Consider the following 17,284-nt stretch of genomic DNA (forward strand, 5'->3'; position numbering starts at 1 on the left):
TCCTCCTTGAGTTCTGTTGCTGGTGTAAGCCAGATGGGCCACAGGTAATTAGTTTGGCTTCATGAAAACTATGTAGGCTATTCCATGACAAGAGCAGATCCCGTATTTCTCTCTATTTTGAGAGCAAGTATTGCAAAGGCAACAGCTGGGGTGGGATATGCATATTAAGGAAGAGTGCCAGCCCTCAGTGTTCTGCAAAAATTCCATTTGGTTCGCAAATCCTATTTTGTTTCCTGACCAAAATACAGCAGGTTTTTATTTGTCAGTCGGTTCCCCAGTGATGTGGAGCTCTCTTATTTTGTGAAGTGACCACTCCTGGCTCTTTTGTATTGTGAATCTTTGGCACTCAGTTAACGTTTTTCTTGCTTGTCAAATTGTCTAGATTTCTTTTTGTTTTTAAGGTGCCTATCCTGATCTAATTTGAGAGTTTAGTAGAGAGATTCTTGCCATTAAGAAAAATGGAACAAGAAGTTGGGAATGCTAATAACATCAGGGAAAGTCATACTTGTGTTTTTAGGATGGATTCGTTTTTGTTGTTCAAGTTGTGATTTTTTCTGGTGTACGACTGACAGAGTCCTTATGCTTTCTGAAGGCATCTTAATTTTATGATTGCGTTGTGAAATTAGTGCAGCAGCTGAAGGCAGTATATAAGAAGGGTTGGAGAATTTTTTTTCTGAATTTAGTGTGCATGGATAGTAGGGAATGGTGTTGGAAGGTGCATTATTCTAAGGCAAAATAAACTATAAGTCACTTCTGATGGGAATTTAATTGAATGAGTTCTTAAAATCTACCAGTGAACAAGTGTTAGCATAATGCTCCCAGACTACCTGCACCATTAGAAGGTTCTCCCTCATGTCTACCTCAGGTCTGCTTGCTTGGTAATTTATAGTCATTTGTTGTTCTGTTCCAAGCAGAGATTGTTGTCAGAGATAATCAACCCTTACGCTGAACAGGGAAGTGTGGCAGCTGATGATCTGTATTCGAAAGACAATAGCTTGCCCATTTGTTCTGTGCATCAGCAAACTGATGCATTACTGCAGGGAGAACCTCTGCCCTGAACTGTGAGCCATTCACTCATATTTTTCAAAAATCTGATCTGAAAATTTCAGCATGGGCCCTTTGACATTTACCATAAAGTGTTCTAGTGTTTGTATGAGTTGTCTAAACAGTGTTTAAATGTTTGTTCTTGGGTTTTAGCAGGTTTTTCGCATTCCTTCATTGCTCTGTGGAAACATGAATTGCATTCTCAAATACTTTGTACCTCTGCTAAATCATAATCTGGAATGTGGATTCAATAGATGAATAGGCAAAGCTACCCACATTAATTGCAACAGGAATTTGGATTCCAGTAACAAGAGGTGCTAGGCAGATAGAGAGAGAACATAGCTTGTCATTGGAATATTGGCTCAAAATATTACAAATGCGTAGAAATCAATTAAGAAATGTAGAATTATGCAAAATAATATGGGGATCACACATTTTCTGTTCTTAACTCCAAGTCATCTCATTACATTAATGTCACATTAAGAGATGCAGGATCCTCTTTCTCAAAATGTTGATCCCTTCTGTGATGTTGGTACTCATCACGGCTCCAACTCACTGTTTAACCAGGGTTTTCTATAGGGCCAGTAATGGCATCCATTAAATAGGAAGGCTATAACTGACAGTAATTTTGTTTTAAAATGCACATGGTGTTCAGATGATGCTGTCCCAGAATGGTAAGCTTGTGATAACAAATGATGAGTTTTCATTTAAAAAAGCAAATTCCTTCCCTCATCTCTTGTGACTGAAAACTGATGGTGTAAAATGACTGATCTCCACAAAATTGAACCAGGAAATATAAACGTAAATAAAAAATAAAACCCATGCTCGTGCTGTTGCTTTTTATAAGCCTGTTTGGCAATCCTGTTTGTTTATATTTACTAAACTAACTGAAACTGTTTGCACACTTAATAAAAATATATCCCCAGTTTAAAAAGCCATATGTTGTCAATAAATTAGACCCTAAAAGCAGGTCAGTGTAACTTCTGTGTTTAGATCTGTACTGCAGGCAGTGAAATGCTCCATTTTCCTGTAGTAGCTGTTGAGTATTTTAAATCCAGAGGAAGAGAATTCATAAACCAAAAGGTTCTCAAGGTATATAATAATTGTAATATATGTGATAAATAAATTAAATGAAAAGTGCTAGGTTTTGGCTAGTAGTGTTTGTTCTTAGTGGTTTCCTACAGAGGAACTTGCAAATATTACCTTTCAGATGTTAGATACACTTTAAACTTTCCGTCTTCCACCCAAATATGTATCCAAAATAATACAATTGTCCCCGAGAACACAAAAAGGTGAGGGGAGATTCAAGCCTGCAAGTAAAGAATAATTTTACTGTTTGTATGGGTTGTTTGTTTCTTTTCCCTGTGATTTTTATCTGGTGTTCTTTCAATTTGAGTTTTCTGATGTAATGCACTCAACTCCCTTAAGGTCTTTCCTATGAACAACCATAAATAAGCTTCTGTTGGAAGCCTGTAAATCTGGACTCTAACTCAGTCTCCAGCTAATGTAATGATTTTGTACTAACTGTAGTATTTTGTATATTGGTGCACTTAAACAATTAACTTGATGTTCACGGTGTCCCAGCACAGTAGAAGTGAACTGCTAACTGCTTATGTTTCCCTTTTTTATTTCCTCATTCTTTCAATATCTTTGTTTCTCATGATGAAGTTTCTCTGGCTTCATTAACAGTACAGCAATCTTTGATATTATATGAACAAAATATGGTTTGGAGATGATGGGATTTGGTTGGAAGGGCAAGGAAGTTCCTGGTTTTCTCTTCCAAGTCTCCTCATGTGTGAAATTGGGAGTCTTCCGAGAGGAGAACCAGATGAAAAAACACAACCAGAAGAGCATAGGTGAGCACTGGTGGTTGCACTGCTTTTATGGAGTTACCTTTGTTTGATTTTTCTTTCTGTTCTGAGAGGAATGGGGCTTGCACAGAGAGTGTAAGCTAAGGAAGAGCTTTGTAATAACTTGGAATTTATTAATTGTTTCTCCAGCAATGGATGTACCTCAACACTGTGGTTCAATGAGCTAACTTGGTGTTTTTTTGTACAGTCCCTGATTTGTCATATTGATCTGGAAGCATAGGCCGCAGAATAAGATAATATGTTTAAGCTCTGATTTAACTGAGATTTGGGGTGTATTATTGCTTAGATTTCTTCAGCTCTTGCAACTTTCTGTTCTCAGAAGGGAACTATTGAAAAAGAATGCAGTGTTACAAATATATGTATTTGAATACTAATAGTGCATTTTCTGAAATGCTTACCAAGTAATGTGCATCTATATAACAGCCTCAATACATTGTCTGCAAGGATGTGCTCACTGATTGAGGGAGGTCAGATCATACTGTGCATTTTAAAATCTCCTATCAGCTGCATGGAATTCAGACCATACTATGTATTAAATCTGTTTTCATCTGTCTGAGAATCTGTCTTTTTGGTTAATCGTTCAGTATGGTCACGTTCTTTTCTGACAGCAAGGATTAGATCTATAATTACTGTTCAAGCCTCTGAACAGGAGTATCATATGAAGGTCCCGTTATTGACTTGTCTGCTTCATCCAATACTATTGCAGGCACAGATTCATTCTATTTTTATCCTGATTTCACAGAAAACAAGGTGTCTCTAAGCTTTATCTGTTCTGTTCTTCATCCCTCTGCAGAAGCTTATTTAGTATTTGACCATTTTCAAACGAAGTGGACGGAGGAATAGAATTTTATAGTCACATCCCTGCCTCTTCGTGGAATTGGCATCTATTTCCTCAAGACCAAGCAGTGAGAGGGCATTGTAGTGGAACATTTATAAGACATCAGAGAATCTAGTTGCAAAACGTCCATAGAAACAAGGATCCATGTAGAACTTCTTTAAAAAATATTGATAGTGGAGAATTACTCCAGTGAGCTGTCATCCTGCTAAGATTTTGGTGAAGCTAAAATGATACAGGGCAGTAACAAAACCATCAAGAGGATTTTTAGTGAGGAGAAAATGGTTTAGGATTTTAACTTGTTTATTCACTTAACTGCTTCATTATCAATGCCTAGAATTGCATGCTCCACAGAGTAGAGATTTAGCTCGTTCTCATGTTTACTGTAGAACAGGCTGAATGCAGAAAGAACCAGTGCATTTGTATTCAGTGATCGTGCATTAACTGAATTCAGTGGTCTGTTCATGAAATGCAATAGTATTATACTTCAGTGCAGCTAACTGTGAGGAGCTATGAAAACTAATAAGATCTATGGTGATGAAAGAGCAGAGAAGGGAAGATTTGCAAACAGCTGGTTTACAGAGAAAACAGAATTACACGCAACAAGAGAATTAAGTCATTACTGAGCAGATAACTTCTGAAATAAATGTATAGAGGAAACAGAAAATCGATCAGCTTTCCATTATGAAGGACTATTCAGAGACATGAGGATAAAGAAAAGCTCTCCCTTATAAGATAGGGAGAAGGTGAGGTAACCAAACAAGAATGCAGTTCAAACTTGCAGAGAATAGCAGTCAGTTACAAGACCTTTTTTTCTTATCTTATTTCATTTTGAGAGTAATCATAGTGAGACAAGAAGTAATTGAGAATGTAGATTCATTCGAAAGTAAATGAAATGGCTTGCATGGTTGAAATATTTTTTTTCCTAGTCTTTCGATATGAAAGATGATAAAGTCAAAACCCTATAGAAATACTTACCAATAAAACGCTAATGGGAACTTTGATACAAATGACCATATGCTATTTGGAAGGTGCAGGTCACAGAGATTCTTAAGCTATGATACAAAGTACCGTGCACTTAGGTTTGAAAGGATAGCATAATCAAAAGGGACAGGGAAATTCTAAGCTGTGTATAGAGAAATGGCTAGAAAAGTGAGATTTCGTATGAGTCTCTGACATTTATGTACTGTGCTATCATAGTTTTTTTATAAGCATAAAACAGTGAGCTATCAGGAGATGCTAACAAACTGAAGGGAATCTTATGCAAATAAGAGCTATGATCTCAGGGGAATAGCTGTTTCTCTCTTTCTGTATTGTCTAACAGATATTTGTGTCAGAAGCCTACAAATGAAAATGGAGAGTCTTAAAAGAGCTTCTGTACTGGGTCTGTCTGGGATGGAGTTCAGTTTCCCCACAACACTCCATACTGTGCTCTGTATTTGTAGCTAGAACAGTATCTAGCTGTCCCACTTTTGGGAGACAAGTTTTGTCTCATGCTGAGCAGTGCTGGCACAGCTCCGAGGTTCTCTCCAAACCCCCAAGAGCCAGGACTCTGGGGATGGGCAAGAGGTAGGGAGGGAACGTAGCTGGGGCAGCTGACCCAGTCTGACCAAGAGTCTAATTCCGTGCCATAAGACATCACACTCATAAATAAAGGCTGGGAAAGGAGAAAGAGAAGGGGGGGATTCTCATTATGAAAATGGCTGTCCTCCTGAAAAATCACTATGCATATTGAGGCTCTGCTTATCAAGACATGGCTGAACATTGCTTGCTAGTGGGAAGTAGAGAATAATTGTTTTCTCTCTTTACTTCCACACGGCCTTTACTTGTTTTTTTTTTTTTTTCCCCCTCTTTTCTCCTCTTTATTTAAGTAGTCCCTATCTCAACTTGTGAGTCTTTCCCCCTGCCTCCCTGACCATATTTTCTCTTCCTCTTATTTTGAGGAATAGGAATAAGAGAGTGGTTGTAGCGGAGTTCAGCTGGCCATCAGTATGAATCTGCCGTAACTTCTTAGTCAAGTATATAACTTCCATTGTATCTTCTGTGCAGTCTCCTGACTTTCTTTGTGCTGGTTTTCTCAATGATGTACCCAATAGAACATATCTGTCTTTAAGTTTAGGATTAATTTAGCGTTTGGGAAACCTTAAATCAGAAGAATAATAGCTGTAACAAAAATACTTGTTTTTATCCTTAGGTACTTTTTTAAACACAATCCATGAAAGGGCAAAGCATCTTCCTTTCTGCCATATTCATTCTAAGTTGGAAATTTATGCCCTGTTTTCTCAAATAGATTTTCTTTGCAGTTAAAATAGTTTGGTTACAAGCTTGTTTTGCAGAAAATGATGACTATATCCATTTTAACCTCATTTTTTTTCCCACGTTCCATGACAATACATATGAAAAGTGGATACATTACTTACCCTCTACACCCAAGTTTCATTAAAATACTACCCAGCTTAACCTATAATGCAATCTAACTCACTATAATATCTAATGCACATTATAATTACTTTTTATGCTTTTCCTGTCATGAGTAATCAAAATCAATTTACTGAAAATGTGTTTTGTTGGGGTTTGCACTGGGGAATTGCTTTGCCTGCAGCAATCCAGGTTGCCATGACACTATTTCAAAAATGTCCTTCATTTTCTTTATTTTGGAAAACAGCTGTAGCTTGCAGTTGCAGCAAACCACAAGCAGATAGCTATCCAAAAAATTAGGGTCCACCAATGGGTTCCAAAAGTGAACATTCATTTTAATTTGTTAAAACCTCAGAAAGAAAGGGTTGGAATTTCTTTTTAATGTGACAAGTATATCACTGGTCCTGAAAACCTGAACCTGCTAGAGCACTGCTATGCTGTACAAATTAGAACTACATATTCTAGTGTGCATTCGGTCTCATTCATTGACCTGACTTGCAAATATCATTCATGCATTACTCACCTATAATACGACATATGTTAAACGATTTATTCTGCCCCACTTTATAACCTGTACTCTGTTAACTACTTTCCTAAAGTGTCCTTTTAAACTGATAAATGAATGTGGTTATGCTCTGATGATCCATTTAGCACATAATATTGGATGAAGAATTTAGACACTGATCCAAAAGCGATAAGGGTCAAAACAAGTGATTTTTTTTTTTTCATTTTATTACTTGCATCTGTTACTGAGCATCTTTTTGGATTTTACAGTTGAGTTGGACCGTGAGTGGCTTTAATCTGTAGTTTGTCTAAATAGGGGTCATCTGCTAATTTCTAGGTAAAGTAATATCACTGGGAAGTTGCGAAGTCTTCAGTATTTTCCCCTCTGTTCTCAAGTGTTATCTCATACATTCCTACAGAAGAGTCTGTAGCTGTTAAACTACTTTTTTCTTTGTAGTGTTCTCCTACAAACCCTGCTTTCCCAGGCTATTTAGGATAACACACGGCTTCTCTACCTGTGCTTCAGAGCCCTCTGGCTGAGGACAATGATCTCCTTGCATCTTTGCCATATGCTTAAGGCTTTCTTTTGTGCACTGCTGGTTTGATGTTTTGAATTCTCTTTGAAACATACTCAGAACTTGTGTGCAGTAATTGGTTGGGTTGAATGGTTGAAGAAAGTAAAGTGTTTCTATGAATCCAAAACTGTCAAAATACACCCTCTCACCTCATGAAGCTAGATTTTGTACAGGATGAGCAGAGTATTTTGTTTTGTTTTTTAATTAAAAGAAAAATAGGCACAGGGCATTAAGAATTCATACAATGGTGTACTGAAGGCATAGCTAAACTTATACGTGATGAAGGTCATGGAGTGGAATTTCCTCAAACTGAGGGCAGAATGGATTCATTCAATTTCATAGAATCATGGAATGATTGTGGTTTGAATGGATCTTTACGGTCATCTAGTTCCAACCCACACTCTGTGGGCAGGGATGTCAGCCAGACTGTGAAAATAATTTGTTTGTTTAATTTGTTTTTTAAATTTGTTTTAAAAGGACTAACCAGCCGGGAATGTTCACAAAGAAAGAATTTGATCAGTTGGCCTCAGCAGTAGACAGCTTCAGTCTCATGACATATGACTATTCAACACCACAACGGTAAGACTCTAACACTAGAAAAACAAAAAGCTGAAGTAACTGATTCCCATTTATGCCCTTATGAAATCTACAATGTGAGGTTTGTTGTTTTTTAAATTTTCTCAGAGCGGATGGTCTGCATTAACTGTATCAGATACTGAAGTTTTAGATTAGTAATTAGAACAGTTGATTTTTGAACCAGCAAATAATTTGGGTTTAGCTGCAGTGAAGATTTGGCACACAGTATTTTAGAAAGCTTTGCACCTGAGCTAAATAATAATTCTTTTACTGGTGCTGTAACACTCGTTTCCAGGTGAATTTTTCACTTTTAGTTGTTTGACACAGTTTTGCACAATGGTACAGAATAATCCAGTACATCTCACTGCGGAAAGAATAGCTTTAAAGCACAATTGACAGCTCACTTGTCTGCTTCCTCATGAGGCAGCAGACTCAGTATTTTGACAGCACTGCTGATGTGATCATGGTTAAACATGTTTTTACGTTCTTCCACTAGTCTCTCCTTTGTACTTCTACAGCTGTTGTGCAGCAGCTCAATGAACCAGCTGATCTAACTGAAAAGCAACAGAAAACTCCACTCTCATGTGAATGTTCATTTTCAGGAACTTATGATTTTTATGTCTTTGGAAGTGGAACAGCAATCAAGTAGAGAGGTCCTTAAACTCAGACTTTTAACATCATCATTCTCCAGAAGTGTGGTTCATTTCATCTCCAAATTGCAGATAAAGACATGCACTTTGACTTCCAGGGTGATTCTATTTATCTTGCTTCAGTATGGCTGTCTAGGGTTAAAATTTGTGGTAAGCTGTCAGATGTAGAAATGCATGTATTACATCACTAAGACCTCTGCCACCTGTAGTATTCTAGCATATTAATAGAGTCTACCCAGGTTTATTTCTGAAGAGACTGAAGTTCTTTTCTATTAAGCTTACCTATCTCTTTCTTATCTCTTTCCCCAGACCCTTTTTCTAGATCATCAAGCCTAGCACCCTAGGGAAAAGGAACATATTTGAAATTAGAACGGTTATTTGTTACCCTCTTCTGCTGAAATATGCAGCATAGAGATAACCATTCTAGCTTTCCTTTATGTAAATCTGACCTCTATGAAGATGAGATGCCAAGGACTTTCATATAGACTTTTCAAACCTATGTAGAACCCTGGATGCATTTAGAAATACACACTATACTGTAGGCTACCATCTTTCCTGTACGGTGAAGTTTCACTATGCTTTATGACATGTTAAAATCACAAGATCTATTATGGCACAGTCTCATCTTAATACTTTCACTGCTACATTAAGCTACTTAAATCTGGCTTGGAGCTGGGTTTTTTTATACTTTAACGTGCAAGGGAGGCGGTCTTCAGTTAACGCACCCATTGTGTTCAAAATAAATTTTCTGAGAAAGGATTTGAAAAAAATAGTTCTGATCTTCTTCTTTTAAATTAGCTTTGATTGGTTTGAGTATGTTAAATACAGGATAACACATACAGCAAAATTTCTCTATTGTTAGCACATGATTTTAATGTCACTGATATCCTAAATGCTTTGAGGCAGATAATTAGCAAAGTAGACAATGTTTATATTTATAAGACCAGAACATGCTTTTACTTTTATCACACTATTGAATTTTTGCAGTAAAATTCGTTGCTATCCTCCCTGATGAGCTAGGGAGCAAATTAGCCTGAAATCCTGATACTGTGTATAGGACAGTTCAACTACTCTGAGTACTCTAGCGCTACACTTTTTCATTTATGTAGCTTTTTGTTGTTAGTAGGCAATTATCTGTTTAGGGCTTCAAGCAGAAGTAGCGTACAAATGTTAAGCAGTCACTGAAACCTGCATTGCTTACCAGTCATTGCTTTTATAGATCTTTCTGCAAGTAAATGGTAGATTTTGTCCCAGTGTATTACACAAGCTTACCGTAAAAACACAGTATTAAAATGGTATTGGAAAAAAACTGAAGTTGTACAGATTTTTGAAATGTACTGTGGGCAGTGTGCAAAGCTCCATGACAGAGAAAATGTGCTAGAAGGAAACCAATTGTAAGAAGTTTCACATCTCTTCACCACAGAAGCGAATGACCAAGTTGAGTGGGGCAAGCATCCTCTGTGCATCAGTAGTTCAAGCCATCTAGGAACATGCATGGAACCTTTGTAGGATTGTAGATTAATCTTCACTGTTTTTTGTGTGCCATAGTTTGCTCTTTACGATTACTCTGGTCCAAAAGAAAGGACTAATTAAGGTGAATGTGTACCTTCTCTCACAGCTTGTTTTATTTTTTAATTAACTCAATAGGCCTGGTCCAAATTCCCCACTGCCCTGGGTACGAGCCTGTATTCAAGTATTGGATCCTGATTCAAAATGGAGAAACAAAATACTTCTAGGGCTGAATTTCTACGGCATGGACTATTCTGCTTTGGGAGCCTTGGGGGAGCCAATCCTTGGTACCAGGTAAGACTTTTCTGGATAGTACTTATATGTGATATTCTCACAAACTTGGAAATTTATAGTCGTTTATTTTTAAAATTATGGATGTGTTGATAACATAGAAATGGCAAAAGTGATAAAGCTATGCATGAAAAAGTGGTTCACTGATTACAGATTAAGATTAAGGTTACAGATTGAGATACAGATTTGCTGTGCAGAAGTGCAGATAGATGGCACAGGTATTCTGTTGGAACACTGATGGGAAAAACAGTTGTGTAATTTTCTCTCCTTCCCCTACCTGTGTTGTACACATGGTTTGTCATCTTCCTGGTGGTGTTTTGCTTTATTTTTTCTATGCTCTATATCACTTTGGGTTTCATTTAGTTGACCTACGGATTCTTTTCTCTCAGTTCCTGAAGTTGTTACCTATTACTATCAAATTTGATACCAGTGTCAAACAGCAACAGGCCACCAAATTTCTTTTGAGTAGAAAAAGCTATAGTAAGCCCACCTGGAGACAAAAATCCATAAGAAGATAAAGGGATGTATTTGAAAGACAGCCTGAAATTTTATATTGATTCTCCAAAGATGATGGTTGTTTTAGTTTTGGGTAACAGCCATGTATAATAAGCAGCTTCACAGAAATACAGTTAGGGCACAGTGCATCAAGCCAGAAGACAAAGCAATAAAACCAGTATGAATTTGGCAGATAAAATAAATAAAAATCTTGCTTTTTCAGAAGTTTGATATTAATTTACAAAATAAAACCAAGCCTTGAAGCGCATGAGCTGACTATTCTGGTTTTTGCTCATACACTACACCCATATAGTTAAAAAAAAAAATGTTAGGCACTGAAATATTAAAGGACAGACTCTATAAGGCAAGAACTTAATGTTCGTGCCTTTGGTTACACAAACATTTCTGTTGTCATTTAATTTGCCTCCAATGTCTTCATGCTTTACCTTGGCCATTTGCTCTGCTATAATCCTGTAGACAATTCTTTTTGCTTTGCGGAATTGTCTGAATTTCTGGGTAATAGAAAATGACTGCAGCATGAGGGGAGAAAAGCCATTGTCTACAGTGGAAAGTGTACAGAAAGTATATCAGAATGGCTTCTTTGTAGTTAGTTGTAACTAGCTAAAACAAAATAGGATCTCAGTGTTTACTCAACCACAGCTTTTGCATTGAAGTTTTCTTTTGAAAACATACTATGCACTATTGTGGTTTCATAAACTACTCTGGATTATATTATAGGATTAATTTGCATTGGTTTTTAATTAATGACAAAAAAGCCTCCTAGCTAATAGTCATTTATGATTAGCAACATTTTTATCAAAAAGCACTGTTTAGCTGCATGTAGGGCACTGGTACATAATATGAAATAGTTTTATGTGAAGAGTGGTTCTGTTAACATATTCTTTAATGGCAGACCATGAGACTGACACTTCATACATGCTTACCACAAGCAGTGTTTTGGACAAAGTATCTTAAATGTAAAGATCAGTTTCAATTTCTATGTGAAATACATTAGTTTTCACTATACTGCTCTACCTATTAAATAGGTGTCAGTTATGTTTGTCTTTCCAGGAATGTATTTTAAGCATGCACACTTATGTTTTAGTGTTTGCTGTATGTATTACGTAACGTAATGGTAAAACAGATTCAGTGAACAGTTTCAAAGTAGACCAAGCTTCTGAATTAAAGCAGAGGAAAGAGGGGTTGTTGCTGTGAAATAAACTTTCTGCCTCTTAGTTGGTAAATGGTGATTGTAAGGAAGTCTCAGTTTCTAGTGTCTGAGCAATAACTATCAGTATTGCATCCACTGGAACCCCACAATGGGCTTAGCTTATCAGAGACCCTCTTCCTCTCTCCATCCCTCCAAAAAAAGCTTCCTTCTTATTCCATGAAGAATATTTCATCTAAGGTTTTTTTTCCTGTCTCTAAACAACACACGGCTGAGGCATGATCCTATTTTCTCTTTCTGTATCTGCTTCATACAATATAAAAAAAGAAACGTAGACTTTCAGTGGAGAAGTGGGTGACTTCATTATTTATCTTTCTTACCTTCGCTCCTTAGTGAATTTGAGCTTCTACTTTGGTGGTGACTGTAATTCAGGTGTTGTTTGTGACCTGTAGAAAATGGGAAAATTAGAGTCTGTGCTTTATATGTTGTAGTGATAGTGACGTTAAGATAAAGCACTATTAATGAGGCTAAAAATAAAACAATTCTTCAGCTAAATGCTGAATGGAAGAATCAGCTTTGTCCTATATACATTTCTTCAGGTTTCTGCATGTAAAATTTGTTGCATATACAGATCTTCAACAGGCCAATGTTTAAAGTTATTATAGCTTACACACAGAATTACATGCAGATAGCTTATACAAAGAATTACATGCAGAATGACAGAGTGCAAAAACCTTTCCTGGTCTCACTGTTTCTGTTTATCTTCAGGATAGAACGTAATTAAGTAACGCAAGGAGACTCTGAATGCAGGCAGATTCAATTTGCTGAATATTTTTTAACTGTTAAGTTCATAAAATAATTTTCAATAGAACTTATATTTCTATAGCTGTGGTTTTTTTATTGCAGAATACATTTTAAGAAGTAGAACTACTTGGTTATTTTGCTGAAAAGTTATACAATCTTCCCATGTAATATCCTTTTTCTGCATACACACTACAGAAAGCAATATGCTTCTGTTATGTGCCTGTGATGTATAAATATCAGAAGTAAATGACAAGAAAACTATTTTTTCTTTGACAGCACAATGTAGTTTGTCTTTGAGAGTTGTTACAGTAGAAACTACTGCTTATTTTTGCCCTAACAGTGTGTTGATCTTTGACTTGCAGCTCATTCACAAATGCTGTTTGTTAATACAGTGAAGTTTGTCTTGGAGATTGTAGCACATTTTTATGCTTTAATCTAACAAGTACCACTGCAGTTTAGCTGCAGGGAAGCTACATTCCCATGTATATTTAGTTGTGATGTAGTTTGTACAAAATGATAAACTGGAATAAAGGTTGTATGCTTGTGATTCCCCATATCACCTCTAGTGCTTCTGGCAATGTTTACTGCCCTCTGGCTATCAAGAATCAGGTGTCTGAGCTGCTAAGATACATTAAAACTTACCACCACATTAAAATCCTGTCAGAACATAAGCAGCTGATGTGGCTGACTTGCTACTCTAATGGTCAGTTAGTTCCAGTCTGTCCTCTATTGATGCTGCAACCTGACAATATTTCTTCTTTACCTCAAAAGCGTATATATTGGGTAAATAATTCTTCACACTCTCCCAAAGCTAAAATTGTTTAGCTTTCCTGCAGAATCTTTAAACAGGAGCTTTTTGATACCTGTATTAGGTCAGCAAGCCCCTCAATCTCACAAACTTTTACCTTCCTGTAATTTTTTCCCCCTTTAGCTATCTGCTCTTCAGAATCTGTCTTAATCATTGGGGTATTACACTTCAATTGCAATAATATCCATTGTTTTCTCATGGGAGGTTAGACAGTGATGCAGTGGTGCTATCCATTCCATGCCATCTAAAATGCATAGCCTTTATGACCTAGACAAAATGGGAGCTGATAAGGTTCGGTGGTAGCTGTGAGTTAGAAGCCATGTAAATCAAAGTCTATCACATGGCAACAGTATCTCTTATATTTAATAAATCAGCCTTAGTTATTGAGCACATCCCTGCAAAGTTTTATCTATTAAAGACGCTGTGTCCTTTTTTGTATGGTGCTGCAAGAGGGAAGATACATCTCTGTTCTACCTGGCTGTAGATAACTTAAGAATATATTCTGCATTCTGTCTGCTTTTGTTCCAAACATAGCTGTTGAAAGTAGATATGGGAATAACTCCATTGTTGTGAGACAATGCTGTCTGTGCTTAGCTTTTATTTAAAGGAATCTGAATAGGGATTTTTTTATGTTAATTTTTAAATACTTAAGAAGATTGATATAATAAATTGCCAGTTGAAGCAAGGGAGAAACTAATTTGACAACGCATTGTGCTATTTAGAGATGGAAAATAAGATGACTTGCTATGTGAGGATGTTGAGCTCTATTGAAAATTTTATTGGCTGCCTTCCATTCTCTAAATAGCAGGTAATAAAAAGTAGTACTTCTAAACAGTTAGAGATGAGCTTTCTATCCTGAATTACTGTTTTTTTATTAGCAGCAATTCTTAGTAACAATTTAAGAAGATTTGGGTCAACTGTGACTCATGATTATCTCATAGAAGGTAACAAAAAACATGTTTAAGGGAGACTGTTGCTCTTGAAACTTTCCAAGGCTTTTACAACATTTGTCTTCCTGCTGTAATTCTCTCAGGACTTCTACTACCTCCTTGCATCAGGATTTTGTCTCCTGATTTAATCTGTTTTACTCATAGTTTATGTAACTTCAGGCAGTTACTAATATTTCAAGTAAACTGATGTTCCAGTTAGCCCTGTGGGACTGAACATCTCTTGATCTGTTATACACTTCTTCACTTCATTGGAGAGACTGTTCAGCTCCTTCCTAAATTGTAGTGCTGGGGCAGATCTGTAGCACAATAGAAGGAAATTAGAGTTGGACTTGGCATTGGAAAAAAGTTATTTCTATACTAGAACTGTCTAAATAATTCAGGAGTATTTCAAGAGATTTATTCTATTAAATTTCCACTGTGACACTCTGTTACATGTGGCTTCCATAACACATCTGTCTGTTCCTCCCTTTAGGAATGGAAGGTGAATTAATCCATATAAATTAGAACATTTTATGAAGTGAAATTATTATATGTCAGCTTGTCCAAGTGGTAAACATGACTGCAGTGCGATGGAAAGCACAGCAATAACAGCAGAGTAGCCAGGCCCCAGACTGCAACAAGTAAGAACTTGCTCAAATGCAGCAGCCATAGACACAGAAATAAAGAAAGGAAGCTACTTACCTTTGGAAAACCTCAGAAAAACAGAGATCCCTAGAGAGATCCCCCTGTCTGCACTGCCAACTTTTAAATGAGGTCTGGGATGGGGTGGATCCTGACTCCACCTCTTCCAGTCACTCAGGTGCATCACATGTACCTGAGCTTCCCTGGGTTGGCCCTGCCTTCCCACCAGGTGTTCAATCACCGCTTTAAGTCTTGACTTAGCATTTCTGCTACAATTACCTTAACTATCAAGTTGTTACAATTGGTTTTTAAGCAAAAACACATTCCTTGTTTGTTCAGAAATGTTGGAAAGGTGGCCTGTATTTATTAGACAAGTCATTAGATCTGAGCTTCCATTGTATTATGGCACATTGGTTATGGATGAATGTGTATCTGTTTAAAAAACAAAAAGTCCATTGTGATGTACAATTTAAATGCTGAGCATGTTGCTGTGAAATGTGCTCCTCTCTTTCTCTGGGGATTCTTTATTTAGTGCTAAATTTGCTTGCTACAGGCAATATTTAGATACACAAATGTTGACAAAATTATAATGATATAATTATTTCTTTACTCTCTCATATTTGAACCATTAGAAGATAGCATGATGGAATTGGGAAAAATACTTTTGTGGTCTAAAGCAAACAAATAGGAACCAGAAGCCTTTACTGTGAGTTAAATTTGACTTGTGTTTACAGATCTGCGTGTGGGTGTATGCACCCAATGTACAGTAAAGTGAAAAAAGCTCGTTGCTTTGGAAGCTTTATTTGGGCTTGTGAGATCACTAGTGATGAACCTAAAAACACTTCCAGCGCTGACTGAATCTCTTTAAATATATGATGATTAACAGACAACATAGAACAAGTAGCGCCATCTGTGCGTCCAGATTGCTCCGTTATTAGTCCGTTAGCTCCCAATTGCCCCATCCTCTATCATGCTCAATGCTGAAAGGATAATTATTAATTTTTGTCTGGCATTGACTGTCCCCATAAGACACTTCCCATATTCAATACCATTGTGAATTGGTTGGGGTGGTGAAACGGGCCTCCTGTAGATGATTAGTATCTTTATACAATTTAGGCTTGAGGAAGTTGCAGAGCTGACTGAATACACTATGCAGAGTAAATTTCTATGCCTTCAGAATCCAAACCTTCCTGCAGAGTCCTTTTCAGGCCAACAAATGGCAGATTGGATGAGGCTTATTGGTCACCTTGAGACCTAGCCTCTGCTGATAGGGGTGCATGGCCTGGGGTGCTGGCTGTAGACAGTTGGATCTCTGTCTTATTTCTATACTGGGAGCATTTCTGACTTCTTCCTGAGAAAAATGCATTGGGGGTTTTTTTTGGACTTTTTTTTTTAATGTATATCTCCGTTGTTTTCCCCATTGGTTATGGGTAGGTGGAACAGTGTTTTGTTGTTTGTGTCTGACCATTAAAAAAATTGGGTAGACTTAAGGAAATGAAATGAAGTAATGGAATATATGTTTCTGAATGCAGACACTATAAGAAAGGGCTTGTTTATATAACTACCTGAATAGCTTGAATAGAGCCAGGCTCTGATGGTGTATTCTCTTTACTAGAAAATTGACAGCAATGAAATCATCTGTATTTTGTTAAAGGAGGGGTATTGTTTGATATCTAGTATGGTTGTTTTTTTTTCCATTTTTTGCTTTTTTTGCGTAGGCATGCTTTTCTTGTAAGCCTTGAATGAAAGCAGCTTGTAGCTTTTGTATTTGGTTTGCATTGAGGGTTTTGCAATCCTCATTTCCAAATTTTAATATTAATCTGTTCGAATGAATTGAATTGTCATGATTGCTGAGAAAGTAGTCAGAACTAAAACCAAGATACGTGATCTTTATCCTTCAGGACAACTTTCTGTCCTTCATGGAGTCTAGACTTGACCCATGTCTGACTTGACTGATCAGCCTTCAGGTACCATGAAAATAGTTTTATTATTGGCTGGAATCATTATGGATTTTGTGGTTGAATACTGTAAGCCATGCCCCAAACCTCTTTTTTTCATCTTACATCAAGGTAGCAGCTGCACCTCATACTCAGCCACTTTTGGCTATTCTTTTTGAGCTGTGGCTGCAAATCTCACCAGTAGGAACCAGATGGTACTTACTGTCA

General features: G+C 37.0%; 1 protein-coding gene across 4 annotated transcripts in view; it reads left to right on the top strand.

The window, feature by feature from the left end:
* Positions 1–17,284, top strand: part of CHID1 (chitinase domain containing 1) — a 103,850-nt gene that overhangs the window by 31,475 nt on the left and 55,091 nt on the right. For all 4 annotated transcript variants that reach the window (XR_005860037.2, XM_046941633.1, XM_046941632.1 and 1 more), the window contains 2 exons: positions 7,725–7,826; positions 10,121–10,276. Coding sequence is in view for 3 of the 4 variants with exons in the window: in XM_046941633.1 (XP_046797589.1) it covers positions 7,725–7,826; positions 10,121–10,276 (258 nt within the window). In the remaining variant the exon portion in view is untranslated. The remainder of the gene's footprint in view (positions 1–7,724; positions 7,827–10,120; positions 10,277–17,284) is intronic.

The sequence above is a fragment of the Gallus gallus genome, chromosome 5, assembly GCF_016699485.2.
Source record: "Gallus gallus isolate bGalGal1 chromosome 5, bGalGal1.mat.broiler.GRCg7b, whole genome shotgun sequence".
NCBI lineage: Eukaryota > Metazoa > Chordata > Aves > Galliformes > Phasianidae > Gallus > Gallus gallus.